Genomic DNA, 27,513 nt, shown 5'->3' on the forward strand with positions numbered 1-27,513 from the left:
CACTGCCGTAGCACGCCACTGACCTGAGCCATCGCCGGGGGGGTCACTTGGCCACAGCCTATTGTAAGTCTCTTCACTTATCAACGAACACGCTGAGCCTGAATCCACCTCCATGCAGAGTGGTGCCCCATTTATGATCACATTTGCCGTGTATCCCCACCGTCTGTGGGGTAGCTGCTCAGCTTCCGTGGTATACACTGTGTACTCATCGTTGTCCTCCAGTGTCAGGGTGTGTGTCTGCGATGCTTGTGTTGGCTCTGCTGCAGCAGCCTGAGCTTTCTTCATGCAGACACGAGCTATGTGTCCTCTTTTCTTACAGAAATGACATACCGCTGACACAAATTTGCATGTAGTGGAACCATGGAGAGCCCCACAACGGAAACATTTTCTTCCTGTCTCTTTAGTTGCCTCCATGTCTCTCGCAGCAGCAGCTGCGTGTGTGGTCTTGTGCACCTCCTCGGCGGCCTGAGATGGTGCTGCCTCTGTACGGAGCATACGTGTGTTCATCGATGCAGCCTCTGCTGCTAAAGCCGTCTCCTCGGCCAGCCGGAACGTCAGGGCCTTCTCCGCTAACAGCTGTATCTGCAATGCTGAGTCCAGCACTCCACACACAATCCGATCATGGAGCATATTATCTAAATGGTCACCAAAATTACAATGTAATGAGCGTTTCCTCAACTCAGCAATGTAACTTGAAATAGATTGTCCAGGCTGTTGTTTACAATTGTGAAAATGGAAACGCTGCACAATCTCTGAGGGTTTTGGGTTAAAATGTTTCTGCAGCTTCTCAATCAAATCAGCATAATCCACCTCACTAGGTTTACGAGGAGCCACCAATGAACGCAGGACGGAGTAAGTAGCAGCTCCGCATACACTTAGCAACAGAGCGCTTCTTCTCTTCTTTGTCAATGTTATTGGCCTCAAAGAAACACCCCAGTCTTTCTGCGTATTCCTCCCATGAACTGTCCTTATCCCCAGAGAACTCTTCAATACCTCCCAAGGTCGTCATAGTTTTAATGTGCACTGTCCCTTTAAGATCCACGGACTTTAAAAAAAAAAAAAAAAAATTCTTTTTCTCCTCCGGCCAGAGTTACGGTAGCTACACTCACGGTAGTTGCCTGGCCCGCACAATACTCTGTCCGCCGTCTACGTCGCAGCTAGCCAACTATCAAAATGCCGTTGATGTTGCTAGCTGAGTGGCCCGCTCGTCGCAATTTCCAATATCACGGCTGTAGGTTCGCATGTCTATCTCCGTCCTTCTAGAGAGTTCAACAGCCGCCTCGTCGCCAGTATTGCATCTTGATCGAACAGTAATGAATAGAGGAGACGGAATGTACCTTTCACTATTTACTGAGTAAATGGGTGGACATTACAGCACATTGTTTGCATGGCAGAACCGGAAACTGAAAGTGAAAGGCAAAGTAAAACCGAGTCCCCCAGCATCCCCTTCAGGTAACACCCGGGAACTGGGACAAACTTCATTGAAGCAAAACTCAAAACACAACACTCTTCACATATTTATAAAAGCTTTTACAGTCAGTTTTTATGTTCCCTGCAAGCTTACTCTCATACTCTATTTTCCCCTTCTTAATTAATCCTTCTGTCCTCCGTTGTTGAATCCTAAACTGCTCCCAATCCTCAGGTTTACTGCTTTTTCTGGCCAATTTATATGTCCTCTCCTTGGATCTTATGCTATCCCTAATTTCCCTTGTTAGCCATGGCTGAGTCACCATTTTTGTTTTATTTTTATGCCAAACTGGGATGAACAAATTCTGTAGTACATCCATGTGGTCTTTGAATGTTTGCCATTGCCTATCCACCGTCAACCCTTTGAGTGACATTCCCCAATCAATCCTACCCAACTCGCGCCTCATACCATCGTAATTTCCTTTATTTAAGAGGGGCTGTGAGAGGGGCTGAATGGCCTCCTCCTGTCCCTGTGAGATAGGCTGAATGGCCTCCTCCTGTCCCTATGAGATAGGCTGAAAGGCCTCATCCTGTCCCTGCGACAAGGGCTGAATGGCCTCCTGTCCCTGCGACAAGGGCTGAATGGCCTCCTGTCCCTGTGAGAGGGGCTGAATGGCCTCCTCCTGTCCCTGTGAGTGGGGCTGAATGGCCTCCTCCTGTCCCAGTGAGGGGCTGAATGGCCTGTCCCCGTGAGTGGGGCTGAATGGCCTCCTCCTGACCGTGTGAGATAGGCTGAATGGCCTCCTCCTGTCCCTGTGAGTGGGGCTGAATGGCCTCCTCCTGACCCTGTGAGATAAGCTGAATGGCCTCCTCCTGTCCCTGTGAGATAGGCTGAATGGCCTCCTCCTGCCCCTGTGAGGTGGGCTGAATGGCCGCCTCCTGTCCCTGTGAGATAGGCTGAATGGCCTCCTCCTGTCCCTGTGAGTGGGGCTGAATGGCCTCCTCCTGTCCCTGTGAGTGGGGCTGAATGACCTCCTCCTGTCCCTGCGAGAGGGGCTGAATGGCCTCCTGCCCCTACGAGAGATGCTGAATGGCCTCCTCTCTCTACGAGAGGTGCTGAATGTTTGCAGACGACACAAAGCTGGGTGGGCGTGTGTGCTGTGAGGAGGATGCAGAGAAACTCCAGTATGATTTGGACAGGTTGGGTGATTGGGCAGAAGCATGACAGATGTAATATAATGTGGATAAATGTGAGGTTATCCACTTTGGTGGCAAAAACAGGAAGGCAGATTATTATCTGAACGGCAGTAGATTGGGAGAAGGGGAAGTGCAACGAGACCTGGGTGTCCTTGTGCACCAGTCGCTGAAGGTAAGCATGCAGGTGCAGCAGGCGGTTAAGAAGGCAAATGGTATGTTGGCCTTCGTAGCGAGAGGGTTTGAGTACAGGAACAAGGATGTCTTGCTGCAGTTGTACAGGGCCTTGGTGAGACCACATCTTGAGTATTGTGTGCAGTTTTGGTCACCTTATCTGAGGAAGGATGTTCTTGCCATGGAGGGAGTGCAGCGAAGATTCACCAGACTGATACCTGGGATGGCAGGAATGACGTATGAGGAGAGATTGGGTCGGTTGGGCTTATACTCACTGGAGTTTAGGAGAATGAGAGGGGATCTCATCGAAACTTATAAAATTCTGCCAGGACTGGACAGGCTGGATGCAGGAAGGATGTTCCCGATGGCGGGGAGTCCAGAACCAGGGGTCACAGTCTAAGGATAAGGGGTAAGCCATTTAGGACAGAGATGAGGAAGAATTTCTTCACCCAGAGAGTGGTGAACCTGTGGAATTCTCTACCACAGAAGGCAGTAGAGGCCAATTCATTAAATATATTCAAGAAGGAGTTGGATGTATTTCTTGAGGCTAAAGGGATCAAGGGATATGGGGAGAATGCAGGGACAGGGTACTGAATTTGGATGATCAGCCATGATCTCATTGAATGGCGGAGCAGGCTCGAAGGGCCGAATGGCCTACTCCTGCTCCTATCTTCTATGTTTCTATGAATGGCCTCCTGTCCCTCCTATAACTAAACGTCGGTTCCTTGTCTTTGCAGGGGGCCCGGGGCTGGGCGAGTGTCGGATGGAGAAGCTGGTGGGGCCGGATGTGGTGATGGTGACGGTGGGAGGCGGAGGAGGAGGCGCCCCGGGGGCCGGGCCTGGCTCAGGCGCCAAGCGGCGGAAGTACTACTGCACCTACAACGACAACTGGTGCGCCCAGCACCCCGAGTACCGGCCCTGGCTGCGCAAGGTGGACGCTTCGACGGCCCAGTGCCTGCTCTGCCGCCAGGCCTTCTCCATCAAGTACGAGGGGCGGCGGGCCATCAGCGGGCACGCCGGCTGCAGCCGCCACAAGGAGGCGGTGAGGAACCGGGGGCGCCCCCCTCCGCCGGACCCCCCACCTCCACCTCCTCCTCCGCGGCAGGGCGAGGCCCAGGAGGACCAGGCCACCGCGGCGGAGCTGGCCGAGATCTACCGGGGCGTGACCCACCACCTCAGCTACTCCAGCCTGGACTGCAGCAACCAGCTGCTGCTGCGGAGGAGCTCGGAGCCCCAGGAGGCCTCCCCCTCCTCCTCCTCCTCCTGCTCCTCCTCCCGGCCGGTGTCTTGCGGCCGCACCAAGGCGGCCAGCCTGACCGAGAACGTGCTGGCCCCCCGGGCGCGGGAGCTGCTGGTCGGGGAGCTGCGGCAGGCCGGCTATTTCTCCCTGGCCACCGACGCCTCCAACCGGGGCGGCCGCAACTACTTCCCGCTGGCCGTGCGCTACTTCGACCGAGCCCGGGGCCTGGGGCATGGCCTGCTGGACTGTTACCGTGGGGAGGAGGAGGACGTGGGGGTCGGGGAGGAGGAGGGGGCGGACCGGGCAGGCCAGGCCATCGCCTCGCGCCTGTCCGGCATCCTGCGGGCCAACCGGCTGGACGCGGGCTGCGTCTCGGCCTACATCGCCGACGTGGCCCCGGCGGACGTGGCCAAGCACGGGGCGGCCTGCCGCCGGCTGCGGGCGCTGCACGGCTCCCTGCTGCAGGTCAGCTGCCGCTGCCGGCTGCTGCACGACTGCGTGCGCCGGGGGCTGAAGGCGCTGAGCTTCGACGTGGAGTGGCTGGTGCTGAAGGTCTGTGGCGAGCTGTCCGCCGCCTCCGCCTCGGCCGCCTGCAGCGCCGAGCGCACCCCGCCCGCCCTGCGCGGCTTCTTCGCCTTCCTGGAGCTGGAGTACAAGGAACTGTTGCGCCGGGCGCCGGTGCGCTGGCTTTCGCTGCTGCCGGCCCTGGGCCAGGTGGTGCAGGGCTGGGCCGCCCTCCAGGCCCACTTCCTGGCGGCCGGCGAGGAGGACTGCGCCGGCGTGGTGTGGCAGGCCTTCGGCCGGCGGGAGGCCTGGCCCCTCTGCTACGTCCACTTCGCCCACCACCTGATGGGGGCCTTCCACCAGGCCCTGGCGAAGCTGGAGCGCCCGGAAGCCACCTGCACCGAGCTGGACCGGGTGCTGGGCGCCCTGCTGGCCAAGCTGCAGCGGCGGAGGGAGGACCGCTTCTACGGGCAGTCGGCCCAGGCCCTGCTGCCCACCCTGCCGCCCGACGAGCGGCGCCGCTTCGAGGAGGAGGCGGGCGCGGCCCTCGCCCGCTGCGTCGACTTCCTGCGGCAGCGCTACGACTTTGAGGCGTCGGTCTACAAGCAGATGGCGGCGCTGTCGCTGGACCGGGAGGTGAGGTGGGCCGAGGTGGAGACGCTCGCCCGGGGCCTGGGCCTGGACCTGGACCTGGACAAGCTCTACGACGACTACTGCGCCCTGCACCGGGTGCGGGCCCAGGCCGTCGCCCAGGAGCAGCGGGTGGACCAGCGCTGGGTGGCGGTCTTCAAGCAGCTGCCCGCCGACGAGAGCAGCCAGCTCTTCCAGCTGGTCTCCTTCGTTCTCTCCATCCCTGTCTCCAACGGCTACTGCGAGCGGGTCTTCCGGCTCATGACCCAGCTCTGGAGCAAGGAGCGCAACCGGCTGAGCGAGGGGCTGGTCAAGGCCGAGCTGCAGGTGCAGCTGAACTTCAGCATGTCCTGCGCTGACTTCTACGAGTATGTCAGGAACTCGCCAGAGCTCCTGAAAGCGGCCCGCAGCCAACTGAAGTACCGCTTCAAGAAGAAAGGAGTCACGATCAAAGATCCCCCCCAACAGCAGGGGACCCAGGCTCTCTAAAAAGGTAACGAAAAACATTTCCTTAGTCTCCCTATTTGACACTATCGGAAGGAGGAGGGTGCGGGCGGGGGCCACGGAAAAGACTCGTCTTTCAAAGTTTATCGAAGAGAGACTCGCGAGCGTTTGGAACTCTTAATTGTTTCCGAGACACTTTCCAAGTTACTCTGGAGCGGCTCCACTACTTCTGCTAATTGGTCCATTTTTGCTTCTGTATTATTTTCGGTTTCTTAATAAACTTGACCTTGACAGTTTAGCCAGAACTCGCCGTCTTGTCAGCATGTTGTTTGTTTGCCGGGTTGGGAGAGCTTAGGGGGACTGGAAGGGCGGCCTCTGGTGTCTCCTCATCTCATTTCCCCCTTTACCCTCTACCCCCCACCCCGGTTCTTTTGCCAATTAGCTTCAGTCTGTGTCCTCGGCTGGAGGCCCTCCGTCCCATCGTGTCCGCGCCGGCTCTTTGATAGAGCTGTCCAATTAGTACCCCCCCCCTGCCGCCCTTTCCCCGTAGCCTTGCAAAATGTCTCCTTTCAAGTACTTATCCAATTCAAATTGAAGGTTATTATTACAGAGACATAGAGTTATACAGCACAGAAAGAGGCCCTTCGGCCCATCGCGTCCGCGCCGGCCATCAAGCCCTGTCTATTCTAATCCTATTTTCCAGCACTTGGTCCGTAGCCTTGTATGCTATGGCGTTTCAAGTGCTCATCTAAATGCATCTTGAATGTTGTGAGGGTTCCTGGCCTTTGTAGCGAGAGGGTTCGAGTACAGGAACAAGGATGTCTTGCTGCAGTTGTACAGGGCCTTGGTGAGACCACACCTTGAGTATTGTGTGCAGTTTTGGTCGCCTTATCTGAGGAAGGATGTTCTTGCCATGGAGAGAGTGCAGCGAAGATTCACCAGACTGATACCTGGGATGTCAGGAATGACGTATGAGGCGAGATTGGGTCGATTGGGCTAATACTTGCTGGAGTTTAGAAGAATGAGAGGGGATCTCATTGAAACTTAGAAAATTCTAACAGGACTAGACAGACTAGATGCAGGAAGGATGTTCCCAATGGTCGGGGAGTCCAGAACCAGGGGTCACAGCTTAAAGATAAGGGGTAAGCTATTTAGGACAGAGATGAGGAGGAATTTCTTCACCCAGAGAGTGGTGAACCTGTGGAATTCTCTACCACAGAAGGCAGTTGAGGCCAATTAATTAAATATATTCAAGAAGGAGTTGGATATATTTCTTAAGGCTAAAGGGATCAAGGGATATGGGGAGAAGGCAGACAGGGTACTGAATTTGGATGATCAGCCATGATCTCATTGAATGGCGGAGCAGGCTCAAGGGGCCGAATGGCCTACTCCTGCTCCTATCTTCTATGTTTCCCACCCTGTCAGGCAGTAAGTTCCAGATTCCAACCACCCTCTAGGTGAAAATGTTTTTCCTCAAATCCCCTCTAAACCTCCTGCCCCTTACCTTGAATCTATGCCCCCTTGTTATTGACCCCTCTACTAAGGGGAAAAGTTCCTTTCTATCTCCCCTATCTATGCCCCATATAATTTTGTACACCTCAATCAGGTCCCCCCTCCGCCTTCTCTGCTCTAAGGAAAACAACCCCAGCCTGTCCAGTCTCTCTTCATAGCAGAAGCGCTCCAGCCCAGGTAACATCCTGGTGAATCTCCTCTGCACCCTCTCCAATGCAATCACATCCTTCCTGTAGTGTGGCGACCAGAACTGCACACAGTATTCCAGCTGTGGCCTAACTAGCGTTTTGTACAGCTCCATCATAACCTCCCTGCTCTTATATTCTATGCCTCGGCTAATGAAGGCAAGTATCCTATATGCCTTTTAAACCACCTTATCTACCTGTCCTGCTGCCTTCAGGGATTTATTGACTTGCTTCCAGTGCATTCCAGATCATCACGTCTCGCTGCGTGATCAAAATCTCCTCCTCTCACCTTTGGTTCTTTTGCCAATTGCCTTAAACCTGTGGCTTAGAATCATAGAAATTTACAGCACAGAAGGAGGCCATTCGGCCCATCTTGTCTGTGCCGGCCGACAAAGAGCTATCCTCCCTAATCCCACTTTCCAGCACTTGGTCCGTAGCCTTGTAGGTTCCGGCACTTCAAGTGCATATCCAAGCACTTTTTAAATGTGATGAGGGTTTCTGCCTCTACCACCCTTTCAGGCAGTGAGTTCCAGACCCTCACCACCCTCTGGGTGAAAAAATGTCTCCTCAACTCCCCTCTAAACTTCCGACCAATTACTTACAATCTATGCCCCCTGGTTATTGACCCTTCTGCTAAGGGAAATATGTCCTTCCTATCCACTCTAGGCCCCTCATAATTTTATACACCTCAATTAGGTCTCCCCTCAGCCTCCTCTGTTCCAAAGAAAACAACCCCAGCCACCTCGGCTTATAGCTAAAATTCCCCAGCCCAGGCAACATCCTCGTAAATCTCCTCTGCACCCCGCTCCAGTGCAATCACATCCTGTAATGTGGTGACCAGAACGGCACGCAGTATTCTAGCTGTGGCCTAACTAGAGTTTTAACATAGAAACATAGAAGATAGGAGCAGGAGTAGGCCATTCGGCCCCTCGAGCCTGTTCTGCCATTTAATGATCTCATGGCTGATCATCCAAATTCAGTACCCTGTCCCTGCCTTCTCCCCATATCCCTTGATCTCTTTAGCCTTAAGAAATATATCCAACTCCTTGAATATATTTAATGAATTGGCCTCTACTGCCTTGTGTGGTAGAGAATTCCACAGGTTCACCACTCTCTGGGTGAAAAAATTCCTCCTCATCTCAGTCCTAAATGGCTTACCCTTTATCCTTAGACTGTGACCCCTGGTTCTGGACTCCCCCGTCATCGGGAACATCCTTCCTGCATCTAGTCTGCCTAGTACTGTTAGAATTTTATAAGTTTCAATGAGATCCCCTCTCATTCTTCTAAACTCCAGCGCATATAAGCCCAATCGACCCAATCTCTCCTCATACGTCATTCCTGCCATCCCAGGTATCAGCCTGGTGAATCTTCGCTGCACTCCCTCCATGGCAAGAACATTCTTCCTCAGTTAAGGTGACCAAAACTGCACACAATACTCAAGATGTGGTCTCACCAAGGCCCTGTACAACTGCAGCAAGACATCCTTGCTCCTGTACTCGAATCCTCTCGCTACGAAGGCCAACATACCATTTGCCTTCTTAACCGCCTGCTGCACCTGCATGCTTACCTTCAGCGACTGGTGCACAAGGACACCCAGGTCTCGTTGCACTTCCCCTTCTCCCAATCTATTGCCATTCATATAATAATCTGCCTTCCTGTTTTTGCCACCAAAGTGGATAACCTCGCATTTATCCACGTTATATTGCATCTGCCATGCATCTGCCCAATCACCCAACCTGTCCAAATCACGCTGTCCTTTGCATACCGACCCTCCTGCCACTGGAAACAGTCCCTCCTTATCTACTCTTATCAAAGCCCTTCATGATTTTGAACACCTCGATGAAATCTCCCCTTTAACCTTCTCTGCTCGAAGGAGAACAATCCCATTTTCTGCTGTCTCTCCACGCCACTGAAGTCCCTCATCTACTGATACCCGCATCCTCTCCAAGATCTTGAAGTCCTTGCTAAAGTGTGCTGCCCGGAATTGGACACAATACTCCAGCTGAGGCCTAATCGGTGTTTGTATAAAGGTTTATCAATAACTTTTGTACTCTATGCCCCTTGTTTATTTATTTTTTATTTGTTCCTGGGATGTGGGCGTTGCTGGCGAGGCTGGCATTTATTGCACGCCCCTAATTGCCCTTTGAGAAGGTGGTGGTGAGCCGCCGCCTTGAACCGCTGCAGTCCGTGTGGTGAAGGTACTCCCACAGTGCTGTTAGGGAGGGAGTTCCAGGATTTTGATCCCGCGACCATGAAGGATCGGCGATATATGTCCAAGTCAGGATGGTGTGTGTGTGACTTGGAGGGGAACTTGGAGGTGATGGTGTTCCCATGTGCCTGCTGCCCTTGTCCTTCTAGGCGGTGGAGGTCGCGGGTTCGGGAGGTGTTGTCGAAGAAAGCCAAGGATCCCATGTGCTTTTTTGACATATTTCTCAACCTATCCTGCCACTTTCAAAGGTTTAGAAACATAGAAGATAGGAGCAGGAGTTGGCCATTCGGCCCCTCGAGCTTGTTCCGCCATTTAATGAGATCATGGCTGCTCATCCAAATTCAGTACCCTGTCCCTGCCTTCTCCCCATATCCCTTGATCCCTTTAGCCTGGAGAAATATATCCATCTCCTTCTTGAATATATTTAATGAATTGGCCTCCACTGTCTTCTGTGGTAGAGAATTCCACAGGTTCACCACTCACTGGCTGAAGAAATTCCTCCTCATCTCTGTCCTAAATGGCTTACCCCTTATCCTTAGACTGTGACCCCTGGTTCTGGACTCCCCGACCATCGGGAACATCCTTCCTGCATCTAGTCTGTCCAGTCCTGTTAGAATTTTATACGTTTCAATGAGATCCCCTCTCATTCTTCTAAACTCCAGCGAATATAAGCCCAATCGACCCAATCTCTCCTCATACGTCATTTCTGCCATCCTAGGTATCTTTCCCCGGCCTCCTCCACCCCCCCCCCCACCGCGGCATTGCCGGCTGCTTTCCGCGAACCCGGCACTTCTCCGTGGTGCCGGGCTCATTTGACGGCACTCTCCAGCGGCGATCTCCCCATTGCAGGCAGCTCCCCCTTAAGAGAAGGAGGAGGCCTGCAGTACCGCAGCCTGCCGCTCCGCAGCGGCTGGCGCAGCGGCGCCAAGAGCGCTGAAATTCAGTGTCAGCGCCCCAAGCGGAGGCGGGCACACCCTGGTATAGCGCCCGGTTCCGAATTGGGGCGCAAACACTGAATATCTGACAGTCGCTAATGGCTCCCCGCCCAGCGCTAACTTTTGGGCGCGAGCGAGCTGGCCGCCCCAAAGTGAATTTCTAGGCCATTGTGTTTTAAGTTTATTTCATTAAAGTCCTCGGCCTCATACAGAAGCCGGGGCTAGCATCAAGTCTTGTTCGCCCATCATCCCCTGTGCTCGCTGACCTACATTGGCTCCCGGTTAAGCAACGCCTCGATTTTCAAATTCTCATCCTTGTGTTCAAATCCCTCCATGGCCCTCGCCCCTCCTTATCTCTGTAATCTCCTCCAGCCCCACAACCCTCCAAGATAGCTGCATTCCTCTGGCCTCTTGAGCATCCCTGATTATAATCACTCAACTATTGGCAGACGTGCCTTCATCTGCCTGGGCCCTAAGCTCTGGAATTCCCTCCCTAAACCTCTCCGCCTCTCTACCTCTCCTCATTGAAACTTCTAACATTTTAACAGGACGAGACAGACTAGATGCAGGAAGGATGTTCCCGATGGTCGGGGGAGCCCAGAACCAGGGGTCACAGTCTAAGGATAAAGGGTAAGCCATTTAGGACTGAGATGAGGAGGAATTTCTTCACCCAGAGAGTGGTGAACCTGTGGAATTCTCTACCACAGAAGGCAGTAGAGGCCAATTCATTAAATATATTCAAGAAGGAGTTGGATATATTTCTTGAGGGTAAGGGGATCAAAAGATATGGGGAGAAGGCAGGGACAGGGTACTGAATTTGGATGATCAGCCATGATCTCATTAAATCGCGGAGCAGGCTCGAGGGGCCGAATGGCCTACTCCTCCTATCTTCTATGTTTCTATGCCAAGGCCCTAAGCTCTGGAATTCCCTCTCGAAACCTCTCCACCTCACTACCTCTCTCTCCTCCTTTAAGACGCTCCTTAAAACCAACCTCTTTGACCAAGCTTTTGGTCATCTGCCTTCATTTCTCCTTACGTGGCTCGGTGTCAAATTTATAACACTCCTGTGGAGCACCTCGGGACGGTTTACTAGGTTAAAGGCGTTCTATAAATATAAATTGTTATTTTTGCCCATAGGAACAGGAGGAGGCCATTCAGCCCCTCGAGCCTGTTCCGCCATTCAATGAGATCATGGCTGATCTGAGACCTAACTCCATATTCCTTAATATCTTTGGTTGACAAAAATCTATCAATATCAGATTTAAATTTAACAATTGATCCAGCATCAATTGCCGTTTGCGGAAGAGAGTTCCAAACTTCTACCACCCTTTGGCCTAGAAATTCAGTTGCGTTTGCGCCCACTTAGGGGCGAAAGAGTGGGTTGCGCCGGAAGTTTTTTAGTGTCCGAAATTAAGTTGGGCCCTAACATCGGCGTTAGCCGGTAGCGCTGCGCCGGCACCGATGACGTCATCGGTGTGCGCAGCGCCCCAGTTCCAACGCGATTCCATTCCGAGGGCCAAATTCAGTTGCGGCCGCCTCGCCCGCAGCGGCCGCAAACAACGTTTGGAAAACGGGGCCTTGCAGCTCCGAGAGGCCGGCGCATAAAGGTGGAGGGGCGGCCGGCCGCTTTCCCGGTGGCTGCATGGCCGCACCTCCCTCCCCGGACTCCTGCACCACCCCCCCCGCGGCATTGTTGTCTGACTCCCGCGAGCCCGGCACTTCTCCGTGGTGCCGGGCTCATTTGCCGGGGGAATCCAGCGGCGATCTCACGGCTGCAGGCAGCTTCTCCTTAAGAGAAGGAGGAGGCCTGCAGTACCCCAGCCTGCCGCACCGCATCGGGTGGCGCAGCGGCAGCTGGATGCCTGAAATAGAATTTCATCGCCCCAAGCGAGGCGGCCAAACCCTGCAGTAGCGCCCGCCTCCGTCTTGGCCCGTCGCAACTGAATTTCAGGCGGGCGCTGCGGGAATCCGGGCGAGCGCTAAATTTCGGGCGCTGAAGACCTGGCGGGGCCTTACTGAATTTCTAGGCCTTTGTCTGTAGAAGTGTTTCCTAATTTCACTCCTGAAAGGTCTGGCTCTCATTTTTAGATTATGACCCCTAGTCTAGAATCCCCAAACCAGCAGAAATAGTTTCTCTCTATCTACCCTATCTGTCCCCCACAAAGCTGGGTGGGCGTGTGTGCTGTGAGGAGGATGCCGAGAAACTCCAGGATGATTTGGACAGGTTGGATGATTGGGCAGATGTATGGCAGATGCAATATAACGTGGATAAATGCGAGGTTATCCACTTTGGTGGCAAAAACAGGAAGACAGATTATTAGCTGAACGGAAATAGATTGGGAGAAGGGGAAGTGCAACGAGACCTGGGTGTCCTTGTGCACCAGTCGCTGAAGGTAAGCATGCAGGTGCAGCAAGCGGTTAGGAAGGCAAATGGTATGTTGGCCTTCGTAGCGAGAGGGTTCGAGTACAGGAACAAGGATGTCTTGCTGCAGTTGTACAGGGCCTTGGTGAGACCACACCTTGAGTATTGTGTGCAGTTTTGGTCGCCTTATCTGAGGAAGGATGTCCTTGCCATGGAGGGAGTGCAGCGAAGATTCACCAGACTGATACCTGGGATGGCAGGAATGACGTATGAGGAGAGATTGGGTCGATTGGGCTTGTACTCACTGGAGTTTAGAAGATTGAGAGGGGATCTCATCGAAACTTATAAAATTCTAACAGGACTAGACAGACTAGATGCAGGAAGGATGTTCCCGATGGTTGGGGAGTCCAGAACCAGGGGTCACAGTCGAAGGATAAGGGGTAAGCCATTTAGGACAGAGATGAAGAGGAATTTTTTCACCCAGGGAGTGGTGAACCTGTGGAATTCTCTACCACAGAAGACAGTTGAGGCCAATTCATTAAATATATTCAAGAAGGAGTTGGATATATTTCTCAAGGCTAAAGGGGTATGGGGAGAAAGCACGGACCGGGTACTGAATTTGGATGACCAGCCATGATCGCATTGAATGGCGGAGCAGGCTTGAGGGGCCGAATGGCCTACTCCTGCTCCTATCTTCTATGTTTCTATGTTAATATCTTGAAATCTTCGATCAGATCATCCCTCAACCTTCTAAATTCCAGGGAACAGAACCCTAGTTTGTGTAAAATCTCTCCTGGTAATTTAACCCTTGGAGTCCAGGTATCATTCTGGTAAACCTACGCTGCACTTCCTCCAAGGCCAGTATATCCTTCCTAAGGTGTGGTGCCCAGAACTGCTCCCAGTGCTCCAGGTGTGGTCTAACCAGCGTTTTGTACAGCTGCAGCATAACTTCTACCCCCTTGTACTCTAGTCCTCTCGATATAATGGCCAGCATTCCATTAGCCTTTTGGCTTATTTTCTGTTGACATTTTAGTGATCTTTGCACCTGGATTCCCAAGTCTGCCGAGAACTGTGACTAGATTCCACAGTCTAAGCTTGCGTAATGTACCTAATTTCCCAGGATGCACAAATACCGTTCGCTTAGTTGTACTAATCCAATATTTTCTGCTTATTTGTTTTTCAGAATTATTTCAAGAGAGGCTAGAGTACAAATTCAAAAGTTTTATTCAAGCAGATTGAGTTTTTTTTAAACAGAGACTTTGGGTATGTATGTGTGAGTGTGAAAGAAAAAGTACAGTATTCCCATTGCATAACTTTTTTAACCTTTAGAAAGCGTATTAAGCTGAGAGAGCAAGTCTTGCAATTGTTAGCGTGTTTTCTTTTAACCTTTAGAAAGCATCAGAAGCTGAGAGCGACCGTGTCCGATCTATCCCCCGCACTTCTGCCCTCACCCATGCTCCTCCCTCCCGGAACCACGATAGGGTTTCCCTTGTCCTCACCTTTCACCCCACCAGCCTTCACATTCAACGGATCAACTTCCGCCACCTCCAACGTGATCCCACCACCAAATGCATCTTCCCCTCACCTCCCCTTTCAGCATTCCGTAGGGAACCGCTCCCTCCGAGACACCCTAGTCCACTCCTCTACCACCCCCAGCACCCCTTCCCCTTCGCCCGGCACCTTCCCATGCAAGCGCAGGAGATGCAACACCTGCCCTTATGCCTCCCCTATTCCCACTGTCCAGGGCCCCAAACACCCCTTCCAGGTGAAACAGCGATTTACTTGTACTTCTTGCAATCTAGTATACTGTATTTGCTGCTCACGATGCGGTCTCCTCTACATTGGGGAGACCAAACGCAGATTGGGTGACCGCTTTGCGGAACACCTCCGTTCAGTCCGTAAGGGGGACCCTGAGCTTCCGGTCGCCTGTCATTTTAATTCACCGCTCCATTCCCACTCGGACCTCACCGTACTCGGGCTCTTGCATTGTTCCACGGAAGCTCAGCGTAAGCTCGAGGAACAGCACCTCATCTTCCGATTAGGCACTTTACAGCCTTCCGGACTCAATATCGAGTTCAACAATTTCAGATCATAACCTCGGCCCCTATTACATTTTTACTTATATTTTTTATCCACACCTTTGTTTTGGCCCTTTCCCCCTCCCCCCTTTTTCTCTCTCCCACATGGCAGCTGTCTCCCATTCTGCCAGCGCATTTCACACCTAATCTAGAGCCGTCTTTTGTCTCCACTAATCCTATCACCATCTCGTCTCGTTTTGAATACCTCTTAATGTCTCTTCACTTCTCTTTTGTTCTCTCCCAGCCCCCAAACTGGCCTTTTAATCTGTTTCATTTCCTGTGCTTCTTCAGTCTTGACGAAGGGTTTCGACCTGAAACGTTAACTCTGTCTCTCTCTCCACGGATGTTGCCTGGCCTGCTGAGTTTTTCCAGCGTTTTCTGTTGTTATTTCGGATTTCCAGCATCCGCAGTATTTTGCTATCGTCAGTAGGTCTTGATATGTTAGTCAGTGGGCAGCACTCTCTCTCGTCTCTGAGTCAGAAGGTTGTGGGTTCAAGTCTCACTCCAGAGACTTGAGCACAATAATCTCGGCTGACACTCCCAGTGCAGTGCTGAGGGAGTGCCGCACTGTCGGAGGTGCCGTCTTTCGGATGAGATGTTAAACCGAGGCCCCGTCTGCCCTCTCAGGTGGACATAAAAGATCCCATGGCACTATTTCGAAGAAGAGCAGAGGGAGTTCTCCCTGGGGCCAATATTTATCCCTCAATCAACATCACTAAAACAGATGATCTAGTCATGATCACGTTGCTGTTTGTGGGAGCTTGCTGTGCGCCAGTTGGCTGCCGCGTTTCCTACATTACAACAAGTACTTATCAGGAAACTCTCGTTTAAACGGCACCTAAATATCCGGAATTCTCTATTAACCGGCAAAATTCTCACTCCGAAAACAACACCTCAATAACCGGCAATGTGTCCGAGTCCGAGTCTCCCACGGTGGCCGAGTTAGTCAGTGGGGGTAGTTCTCCAAACTGCCACGACTCGGCTTCTTGCCGCTGTCGGAGGTCAGAATAATAATAATGTGGATAAATGCGAGGTTATCCACTTTGGTGGCAAAAACAGGAAGGCAGATTATTATCTGAACGGCAATAGATTGGGAGAAGGGGCAGTGCAACGAGACCTGGGTGTCCTTGTGCACCAGTCGCTGAAGGTAAGCATGCAGGTGCAGCAGGCGGTTAAGAAGGCAAATGGTATGTTGGCCTTCGTAGCGAGAGGGTTCGAGTACAGGAACAAGGATGTCTTGCTGCAGTTGTACAGGGCCTTGGTGAGACCACACCTTGAGTATTGTGCGCAGTTTTGGTCGCCTTATCTGAGGAAGGATGTTCTTGCCATGGAGGGAGTGCAGCGAAGATTCACCAGACTGATACCTGGGACGGCAGGAATGACGTATGAGGAGAGCTTGGGTCGATTGGGCTTGTACTCGCTGGAGTTTAGAAGAATGAGAGGGGATCTCATTGAAACATTATAAAATTCTAACAGGACTGGACAGACTAGATGCTGGACGGATGTTCCCGATGGTCGGGGAGTCCAGAACCAGGGGTCACAGTCTAAGGATAAGGGGTAAGCCATTTAGGACAGAGATGAGGAGGAATTTCTTCACCCAGAGAGTGGTGAACCTGTGGAATTCTCTACCACAGAAGGCAGTTGAGGCCAATTCATTAAATATATTCAAGAAGGAGTTAGATATATTTCTTAAGGCTAAAGGGATCAAGGGGTATGGGGAGAAAGCAGGGACCGGGTACTGAATTTGGATGATCAGCCATGATCTCATTGAATGGCGGAGCAGGCTCGAGGGGCCGAACGGCCTACTCCTGCGCCTATCTTCTATGTTTCTAAAACGCTTTGAGACGTCCGGTGGTCGTGAAAGGCGCTATATAAATGCAAGTCTTTCTTTTACCAGTGCAGGTCACTGCCTCTCCGCTCCGCAATTGGTTGGAGGACTGCTCCTCCAACTGATTGACGTCTCCTCTCATTGGTCGTCTGCGCACGCCAATCCACGCAGGTTCCATTTAAAGGCGCAGTTTGATAAATTGGAATATATTAAATGAACGGAATTAATAAATATTTCAACTGTAATAATTGTACTTTTAAAACTGACATCAGACGGCGGTGCGTGCCTGCGTATTCCGTGCCTTCGGGACTGCCCCGCCCCCCTCGATGTGACATTGTTACGGAGTATTTACAGCACAGAAACAGGCCATTCGGCCCAACTGGTCCGTGCCGACGTGTATGCTCCACACGAGCCTCCTCCCATCCCTACTTCATTTACTGTATCATCATTGTCGTTTTCCAAAAATCCACAGATTCTAGAACGGTTCCCGTGGATTGGAAGGTAGCAAATGTTACCCCACTATTTAAGAAAGGAGGGAGAGAGAAATCGGGGAACTACAGACCAGTTAGCTTGACATCAGTAGTAGGGAAAATGCTAGAATCTATTGTTAAGGACGTGGTAACAGGGCACTTAGAAAATAATAATAGGATTGGGCAGAGTCAACACGGATTTATTAAGGGGAAATAACAACAGAAAATGCTGGAAAAACTCAGCAGGTCAGGCAACATCCGTGGAGAGAAATTTGAGTTGACGTTTCGGGTCGGACCCTTCTTCAAAACTGGAAAGAAAAGAAACTAGATCGGAGGCAGGGCTGCGATCGGACAAAAGAATAAAAGAAACAAAAGAAGTAAAAGAGATTAGAAGCTAGACGAGATAGTAATAGGCTGGGATTAGGTGTAAAGTGTACTGGCAGGGCAAAAGATAGCTGCCAGGTGTGAGAGAGAAACAAAAGGAAAAGGGGGGGGGGGGGAAAGGAGTGGAACAATTACAAGAGAAAATGAAATGGGGGCCGAGCTTATGATCTGAAATTGTTGAACTCGATATTGAGTCCGGAAGGCTGCAGACTGCCTAATCGGAAGATGAGGTGCTGTTCCTCGAGTTTACGGTTATTAAAGGGAAATCGTGTTTGACAAATCTGTTAGGAGTTTTTTGAGGTTGTAACGAGCAGAATAGATAAGGGGGGAACCAGTGGATGTGGTGTATTTGGATTTTCAGAAGGCATTCGATAAGGTGCCCCACAAGAGGTTATTAAACAAAATTAAGGCTCATGGGATTGGGGGAAATATGCTAGCCTGGATTGAGGATTGGTTATCGGACAGAAAACAGAGAGTAGGAATAAACGGGTCATTTTCAGGTTGGCAGGCTGTAACTAGTGGGGTACCGCAAGGATCAGTGCTTGGGCCTCAGCTATTCACAATCTATATCAATGATTTGGATGAGGGGACTAAATGTAATATATCCAAGTTTGCTGATGATACAAAGCTGGGTGGGAATGTAAGTTGTGAGGAGGATGCAAGGAGGCTTCAAGGGGGATATAGACAGGCTAAGTGAGTGGGCAAGAACATGGCAAATGGAATGTAATGTGGAGAAATGTGAAGTTATCCACTTTGGTAGGAAAAATAGAAAATCAGAGTATTTTTTAAATAGAGATTGGGAAATGTTGGTGCTCAGAGGGACGTGGGTGTCCTTGTACACAAATCACTGAAAGTTAACACGCAGGTACAGCAAGCAATTAGGAAAGCAAATGGTATGTTGGCCTTTATTACAAGAGGATTTGAGTATAAGAGTAAAGACGTCTTACTGCAATTATATAGGGCCCTGGTGAGACCACACCTGGAGTATTGTGAACAGTTTTGGTCTCCTTACCTAAGGAAGGATATACTTGCCTCAGAGGGAGTGCAACGAAGGTTCACCAGACTGGTTCCTGGGATGGGGGGATTGTCCTATGAGGAGAGATTGAGTAGACTAGGCCTATATTCTCTAGAGCTTAGAAGAACGAGAGGTGATCTCATTGAAACATACAAAATTCTTACAGGGCTTGACAGGGTCGATGCAGGGAGGATGTTTCCCCCTGGCTGGGGAGTCTAGAACCAGGGGTCACAGTCTCAGAATAAGGGGTCGGCCATTTAGGTCTGAGAGGAGGAGACATTTCTTCACTTAGAAGGCGGTGAATCTTTGGAATTCTCTGCCCCAGAGGGCTGTGGAGGCTCAGTCGTTGAGTATATTCAAGACAGAGATCGATAGATTTTTGAATATTAAGGGAATCAAGGGATATGGGGATAGTGCAGGAAAGTGGAGATGAGGTAGAAGATCAGCCATGATCTCATTGAATGGCGGAGCAGGCTCGAGGGGCCAACCGGCCTACTCCTGCTCCTATTTCTTATGTTCTTATCTCCTATTCCTTTCGCCCTCGTCCTCTTATCTCGCTTCCGAGTGCAATGTATTCAAGTTCGCTCACGATACAAAGCTAGGCGGGAAAGTAAGTTGTGAGGAGGATGCAAAGAGGCTGCCATGGGATATAGGCAAGTTAAGTAAGTGGGCAAGAACATAGCTGATGGAACATGATGTGAAGAATTGTGAAGTTATCCACTTTGGTAGGAAAAATGGAAAAGCAAGAGTTTTTTTAAATGGTGAAAGACTGGGAAATGTTGGTGTTCAGAGGGACCTTGTACAGGAATCACATGTAGGTACAGAAAGCAAATGGTATGTTATCCTTTGCAAAAGGATCAGAGTATAAGAGTAAAGAACAATCTTTGTTCCAGTCCTACTCGGGTCCGCTCCCTCACCTCTTTTTCCAATACATTGATGACTGTATCGGTGCCGTTTCCTGCTCTCGCCCCGAACTTGACAATTTCATTCACTTTGCCTCCAATTTCCACCCTTCCCTCACCTTCACATGGTCCATCTCGGACTCTTCCCTTCCCTTCCTCGACTTCTCCGTCTCCATCTCTGGGGATAGGTTATCGACCAATATTCACTACAAGCCCACTGTCTGTCTGGAGTTTGCACATTCTCCCTGTGTCTGCGTGGGTTTCCTCCGGGTGCTCCGGTTTCCTCCCACAGTCCAAAGATGTGCAGGTTAGGTTGATTTGGCTATGATAAATTGACCCTTAGTGTTAGGGGATTAAATACGTGGGGTTACGGGGATAGGGTGGGATATGTGTCGGTGCAGGCTCGATGGGCCAAAATGGCCTCTATCTGCACTGTAGATTCTGTGATTCTGTGATTCTGTGACTCCCACAGCTACCTGGACTACACTTCCTCCCACCCCGCTTCCTGTAAGGACTCTATTCCATTCTCCCAGTTTCTCCGTCTCCGCCGTATCTGCTCCGACGATGCCACCTTCCACACCAGTGCTTCAGACATGTCTTCCTTTTTCTGCAACCGAGGATTCCCCTCTACCGTGGTTGATATTGCCCTCGACCGTGTCAGTTCTATCTCCCGCACTTCTGCCCTCACCCCTGCCCCTCCCTCCCGGAACCACGATAGGGTTCCCCTTGTCCTCACCTTTCACCCCACCAACCTCCACATTCAACGGATCATCCTTCGGCATTTCCGCTACCTCCAAAGTGATCCCACCACCAAACGTATCTTCCCCTCCCCTCCCCTTTCAGCATTCCGCAGGGACCGCTCCCTCCGAGACACCCTAGTCCACTCCTCTATCACCCCAAACAGCCCTTCCCCTTCGCCTGGCACCTTCCCGTGCAAGCGGAGGAGATGTAACACCTGCCCCTATACCTCCCCCCTTCCCACTGCCCAGGGCCCCAAACACCCCTTCCAGGTGAAACAGCGATTTACTTGTACTTCTCGCAATCTAGTATACTGTATTCGCTGCTCACGATGCGGTCTCCTCTACATTGGGGAGACCAAACGCAGATTGGGTGACCGCTTAGCGGAACACCTCCGTTCAGTCCGTAAGGGTGACCCCGAGCTTCCGGTCGCCTGTCATTTTAATTCACCGCTCCATTCCCACTCGGACCTCACCATCCTTGGCCTCTTGTACTGTTCCACGGAAGCTCAACGTAAACTCGAGGAACAGCACCTCATCTTCCGATTAGGCAGTCTGCAGCCTTCCGGACTCAATATCGAGTTCAACAATTTCAGATCATAACCTCGGCCCCTATTTCATTTTTTCTTGTAATTTTTCCACTCCTTTGCCCCCCCCCCTTTCCTTTTGTTTCTCTCTCACACCTGGCAGCTATCTCTTGCCCTGCCAGTACACTACACCTAATCTCAGCCTATTACCATCTCGTCTAGCTTCTAATCTCTTTTACTTCTTTTGTTTCTTTTATTCTTTTGTCCGATCGCAGCCCTGCCTTCAATCTAGTTTCTTTTCTTTCCAGTTTTGAAGAAGGGTTCGACCCGAAACGTCAACTCAAATTTCTCTCCACGGATGTTGCCTGACCTGCTGAGTTTTTCCAGCATTTTCTGTTGTTATTAAAGATGTCTTACTGCAATTATAGCTTCTTCTTCTTAGGCAGTCCCTCGGAACCGAGGATGACTTGCTTCCACATTAAAAATGAGTTCACAGGTGACTGATGAGTCCAATGCGGGACCTACAGTCTCTGTCACAGGTGGGGCAGACGGTGGTTGAAGGGGCGGGTGGGTGGGGTGCTTGGGTTGACGTGCGCTCCTTGCGCTGCCTGCGCTTGGCTTACGCTTGCTCCCGGCGAAGAGACTCGAGGTGTTCGGCGCCTTCCCGGATGCTTCTCCTCCACTTTCTGCGGTCTTGGGCCAGGGATTCCCAGGTGTCGGTTGGGGATGTTGCACTTTTTCAAGGAGGCTTTGAGGGTGTCCTTGAAGCGTTTCCTCTGCCCACCTGGGGCTCTCTTGCCGTGCCGGAGCTCCGAGTAGAGCGCTTGTTTTGGGAGTCTCGTATCGGGCATGCGGACAATGTGACCCGTCCATCGGAGCTGATCGAGCGTGGTCAAAGCTTCGATGCTGGTGATGTTGGCCTGAGCGGGAACACTGACGTTGGTGCGCCTATCCTGCCAATGGATTCGCAGGATCTTGCGGAGGCAGCGTTGGTGGTACCTCTCCAGTGCTTTGAGGTGCCTGATAAGACCACACCTGTAGTATTGTGTACACTTTTGGTCTCCTTACCTAAGGAAGGATATACTTGCCTTAGAGATGGTGCAACGAAGGTTCCCAGACTGGTGGTGAATGGGAGGATTGTCCTATAAGGAGAGATTGAGGAGACTAGGCCTATATTCCCTAGAATTCAGAGAGATTTAGGTGTCGTCATACAGGAAACACAGAGATTTGCATGCAGGTACAGCAAGCAATTAGGGAGGAGCAACACCAACATCCCATAAAAAACGAATTTTAAAAACAAATGGCACGTTAGCCTTTATTACAAAACATAGAAGATAGGAGCAGGAGTCGGCCATTCGGCCCTTCGAGCCTGCTCCGCCATTCAATGAGATCATGGCTGATCATCCAAATTCAGTACCCTGTCCCTGCCTTCTCCCCATATCCCTTGATCCCTTTAGCCTCAAGAAACATATCCAACTCTTTCTTGAATATATTTAATGAACTGGCCTCCACCGCCCTCTGTGGTAGAGAATTCCACAGGTTCACCACTCTCTGGGTGAAGAAATTCCTCCTCATTTCAGTCCTAAATGGCTTACCCCTTATCCTTAGACTATGACCCCTGGTTCTGGACTCCCCGGCCATCAGAAACATCCTTTCTGCATCTAGTCTGTCCAGACCTGACAGAATTTTATAGGTTTCGATGAGATCCCCTCTCAATCTTCTAAACTCCAGTGAGTATAAGCCCAATTGACACAATCTCTCCTCGTACGTCATTCCTGCCATCCCAGGTATCAGCCTGGTGAATCTTCGCTGCACTCCCTCCATGGCAAGAACGTCCTTAGGTAAGGTGACCAAAACCGCACACAATACTCAAGATGTGGTCTCACCAAGGCCCTGTATAACTGCAGGAAGACATCCTTGTTCTTGTACTCGAACCCTCTTGCTACGAAGGCCAACATACCATTTGTCTTCTTAACCACCTGCTGCACCTGCATGCTTACCTACAGTAAGGAAGTCTTACTACAATTGTACAGGGCTTTGGTGAGACCACACCTGGAGTACTGTGCACAGTTTTGGTCTCCTTATCTAAGGAACATAAGAACACAAGAAATAGGAGCAGGAGTAGGCCAATCGGCCCCTCGAGCCTGCTCCGCCATTCAATAAGATCATGGCTGATCTGATCCTAACCGCAAATCTACTATCACAGAACTATCTCCTGAATCTAACAGAATTAGACACATGAAATAGGAGCAGGATCAGGCTACACAGCCCCTGGGCCCGCTCCGCTACCCACAGGGCCATGACCGATCCAAACCTAGACTCATGTCCAAATTCCTGCCCACTCCCCGTAACCCTTAATTCCCTTTACTTCTAGGAAATTGTCTATTTCTGTTTTAAATTTATGTAATGATGTAGCTTCTACAGCTTTTTGGGGCAGCATATTCCATGGACCTACCACCCTCTGAGTGAAGTAGTTCCTCCTCATCTCAGTTTTGAAAGAGCAGCCCCTTATTCTAAGACTATGCCCCCTAGTTCTAGTTTCACCCATCATCGGGAACATCCTCCCCGCATCCACCCGATCCAACCCCTTCACAATCTTATATGTTTCAATAAGATCGCCTCTCATTCTTCTGAACTCCAATGAGTCCCAATCTACTCAACCTCTCCTCATATGTCCATCCCCGGGATTAACCGAGTGAACCTTCTTTGTACTGACTCGAGAGCAAGTATGTCTTTTCTTAAGTATGGACACCAAAACTGTATGCAGTATTCCAGGTGCGGTCTCACCAATACCTTGTACAACTGAAGCAATACCTCCCTATTTTTATATTCTATCCCCCTAGCAATGAAAGCCAACATTCCATTGGCCTTCTTAATCACTTGCTGCACCTGCATACTAACTTTTTGAGTTTCGTGCACCAGGACCCCCAGATCCCTTTGTACTTCAGTACTTTCCAGTTTCTTGCCATTAAGATAATAACTTGCTCTACGATTTTTCCTGCCAAAGTGCATAACCTCACACTTTCCAGTATTGTATTCCATCTGCCAAATCTCTGCCCATTTACTTAGCCTGTCTATGTCCCCTTGCAGGTTTTTTATGTCCTCCTCACTCACTACTTTCCCTCCCATCTTAGTATCATCTGCAAACTTTGATATGTTACACTCGGTCCCCTCCTCCAAATCGTTAATATAGATTGTAAAGAGTTGGGGACCCAGCACTGACCCGTGTGGAACACCACTAGTTACTGATTGCCAGTCTGAGAATTAACCATTTATCCCAACTCTCTGCTTTCTGTTAGATAGCCAATCCTCTATCCATGCCAGAATATTACCCCCAATCCCGTGATTTTTTATCTTAAGCAATAATCTTTTGTGTGGCACCTTGTCAAATGCCTTTTGGAAGTCTAAATACACTACGTCCATTGGTTCCCTTTTATCCACCCTATATGTTACTTCCTCAAAGAACTCCAGCAAATTTGTCAAACATCACTTCCCCTTCATAAAACCATGCTGACTTTGTCCTATTAAATTATGATTATCCAAATGTCCTGTTACTGTCTCCTTAATAATGGACTCCAACATTTTACCTACCACAGATGTTAGGCTAACAGGTCTATAGTTTCCAGCCTTCTGTCTACTGCCTTGGATATACTTGCTTTGGAGGTGGTGCAACGAAGGTTCACCAGACTGGTTCCTGGGATGAGAGAGTTGTCCTATGAGGAGAGATTGAGCCTGTACTCTCTTAAGTTTAGAAGAATGAGAGGTGATCTCATTGAAACATATAAGATTCTGAGGGGGATTGACAGGGTAGATGGGAGGATATTTCCCCTGGCTGAGGAGTCATAGAGTCATAATGGCACAGAAGGAGGCCATTCGGCCCATCGAGTCCACGCCGGCTCTCTGTAGAGCAATCCAGTCAGTCCCACTCGCCCGCTCTATCCCCGTAGCCCTGCAAGTTTATTTCCCTCAAGTGCCTATCCCGTCTCCCCTTGAAAACATTGAGTGTCTCCGCTTCCACCACTTCCATCGGCAGCGAGTTCCAGGTCCTCACCACTCGCTGCGTAAAAAAGTTTTCCCTCACATCCCCCCTGTATCTCTTGTCCAAAACCTTAAATCTGTGTCCCCTAGTCCTTGTACCATCAACTAGTGGGAACAGCCTTTCCCCGTCTAGCCTATCCAAACCCGTCATAATCTTGTACACCTCCATCAAATCACCCCTCAACCTCCTTTGCTCTAATGGAAACAAATCCAGCTTCTCCAACCTGTCCTTGTAGCTAAGATCCCCCATCCCCGGAACCATTCTGGTAAATCTCCTCTGCACCCTCTCAAGGGCCTTCACATCCTTCCTAAAGTGTGGTGACCAGAACTGGACGCAATACTCCAGTTGTGGCCTAACCAGCGCTTTATAAAGGTTCAGCATAACTTCTCTACTTTTGTACTCAATACCTCTATTTATGAAGCCCAAGATCCCATATGCTTTGCTAACCACTCTCTCAATATGTCCTGCCACCTTCAGGGACCTACGCACATTAACTCCCAGGTCCCTCTGTCCCTGCACACACTTTAAAACTGTGCCATTAACTGTTTATTGCCTTTCCCTGTTCCTTCTGCCAAAATGCATCACCTCACACTTCTCTGTATTAAATTCCATCTGCCACTTGTCTGCCCATTCTGCTAGCCTTTCTATGTCCTGTTGCGGTCAATTGGTATCATCCTCACTGTTTGCCACACCCCCAAGTTTGGTGTCGTCGGCAAATTTAGAAATTCTACTCTGTATTCCAATATCCAGGTCATTTAGATATATCAAAAAAAGCAGTGGCCCCAGCACTGACCCTTGGGGAACACCACTGTCTACCATCCTCCAGTCTGAAAAACAGCCATTTACCACAACTCGCTGTTTTCTGTTCTTAAGCCAATTCCTTATCCAAGCTGCCGCTGACCCACCTATTCCATGAGCCTCAATTTTGTTAACCAGCCTTCTATGTGGTACTTTGTCAAACGCCTTCCTAAAATCCATGTAGACAACATCCATTGCATTCCCTTCGTCAAGCCTGCCTGTTACTTCATCAAAAAATTCAATTAGATTAGTCAAACACGATCTGCCTTTTACAAATCTGCGTTGGCTCTCCTTAATTAGCTTAAACCTCTCCAAGTGCCCGTTAATTTTTTCCTTGATTATTGTTTCTAAAACTTTACCCACCATTGATGTTAAACTGACCGGCCTGTAGTTACTAGGATTGTCCTTACACCCTTTCTTGAACAATGGTGTCACATTTGCCACTTTCCAATCCTCAGGCACCTCCCCCGCATCTAGGGAAGATTGGAAAATTATGGCAAGCCCTTCCGCTATCTCCTCCCCCAATTCCCTGAGCAACCTGGGATGCAAGCCATCTGGCCCAGGTGACTTATCCACACTAAGTATACCCAGCCTTTCTAGTACATCCTGTCTATCAATTATCACCCCTTCCATTGCTTCTACCTTTTCCACTTCTACCGATATTTTGTCAGCATCCACCTCCTTAGTAAACACCGATACAAAGTACTCATTGAGTATTCTAGCCTTGCCCTGCGCCTCCAAGCATATATCACCTTCTTTGTCCGTAATAGGCCCCACCCCACCTCTTACTATCCGCTTACTGTTTACATGCCGGTAGAAGATTTACATAAGAACATAAGAAGTAGGAGCAGGAGTAGGCCATACGGCCCCTCGGGCCTGCTCCGCCATTCAATAGGATCATGGCTGATCCGAATCTAGACTCACGTCCACTTCCCTGCCCTCTCCCCGTAACCCCTAATTCCCTTATCTGCTAGGAAACTGTCTATCTCCATTTTAAATTTATTTAATGTCGCAGCTTCCACAGCTCTCTGGGGTAGCAAATTCCATAGATTTACTACCCTCTGAGTGAAGAAGTTTCTCCTCATCTCAGTTTTGAAAGGGCAGCCCCTTATTCTTAGATTATGCCCCCTAGTTCTAGTCTCACCCATCAGTGGAAACATCCTCCCCGCATCCACCCGATCAAGCCCCCTCACAATCTTATATGTTTTGATAAGATCGCCTCTCATTCTTCTGAACTCCAATGAGTAGAGTCCCAACCTACTCAACCTTTCCTCATACGTCAACCCCCTCATCTCCGGAATCAACCGAGTGAACCTTCTCTGAACCGCCTCGAGAGCAAGTATATCTTTTCTTAAATATGGAAACCAAAACTGCACGCAGTATTCCAGGTGTGGCCTCACCAATACCCTGTATAACTGCAGCAAGACTTCCCTGTTTTTATACTCCATCCCCCTTGCAATAAAAGCCAAGATTCCATTGGCCTTCCTGATCACCTGCTGCACCTGCATACTAACTTTTTGTGTTTCATGCACCAGGACCCCCAGATCCCCTTGTACTGTAGCACTTTGCAGTTTCTCTCCATTTAGATAATAACTTGCTCTTTGATTTTTTCTGCCAAAGTGCATAACCTCACACTTTCCAACATTATATTGCATCTGCCAAATCTCTGCCCACTCACTTAGCCTGTCTATGTCCTTTTGCAGGTTTTTTATGTCATCCTCACTCATTGCTTTCCCTCCCATCTTTGTATCGTCAGCAAACTTGGATATGTTGCACTCGGTCCCTTCCTCCAAATCGTTAATATAGATTGTAAAGAGTTGGGGTCCCAGCACTGACCCCTGCGGAACACCACTAGTTACTGATTGCCAGCCCGAGAATGAACCATTTATCCCAACTCTTTGTTTTCTGTTAGATAGCCAATCTTCCACCCATGCCAGTA

At 50.3% G+C, this 27,513-nt stretch overlaps 1 protein-coding gene across 3 annotated transcripts in view; it reads left to right on the forward strand.

The window, feature by feature from the left end:
• LOC147117931 (uncharacterized) overlaps nt 1–21,153 on the forward strand; it is a 58,695-nt gene extending 37,542 nt beyond the window's left edge. For 2 of the 3 annotated variants that reach the window (XM_085984265.1, XM_085984264.1), the window contains one exon: nt 3,513–5,898. In XM_085984265.1, coding sequence (XP_085840391.1) covers nt 3,539–5,638 — 2,100 coding nt within the window. In that variant the 5' untranslated portion in view covers nt 3,513–3,538 and the 3' untranslated portion in view covers nt 5,639–5,898. Of the gene's footprint in view, nt 1–3,512; nt 5,899–13,979; nt 14,060–21,045 lie in introns of those variants that run through there. The other variant, XR_015077886.1, reaches the window with a different exon arrangement.
• Nucleotides 21,154–27,513: the final 6,360 nt, after the last annotated feature.

This window comes from Somniosus microcephalus, chromosome 4 (assembly GCF_052327205.1).
Source record: "Somniosus microcephalus isolate GS21.2 chromosome 4, FLI_Smic_1.0, whole genome shotgun sequence".
NCBI classification, from domain to species: domain Eukaryota; kingdom Metazoa; phylum Chordata; class Chondrichthyes; order Squaliformes; family Somniosidae; genus Somniosus; species Somniosus microcephalus.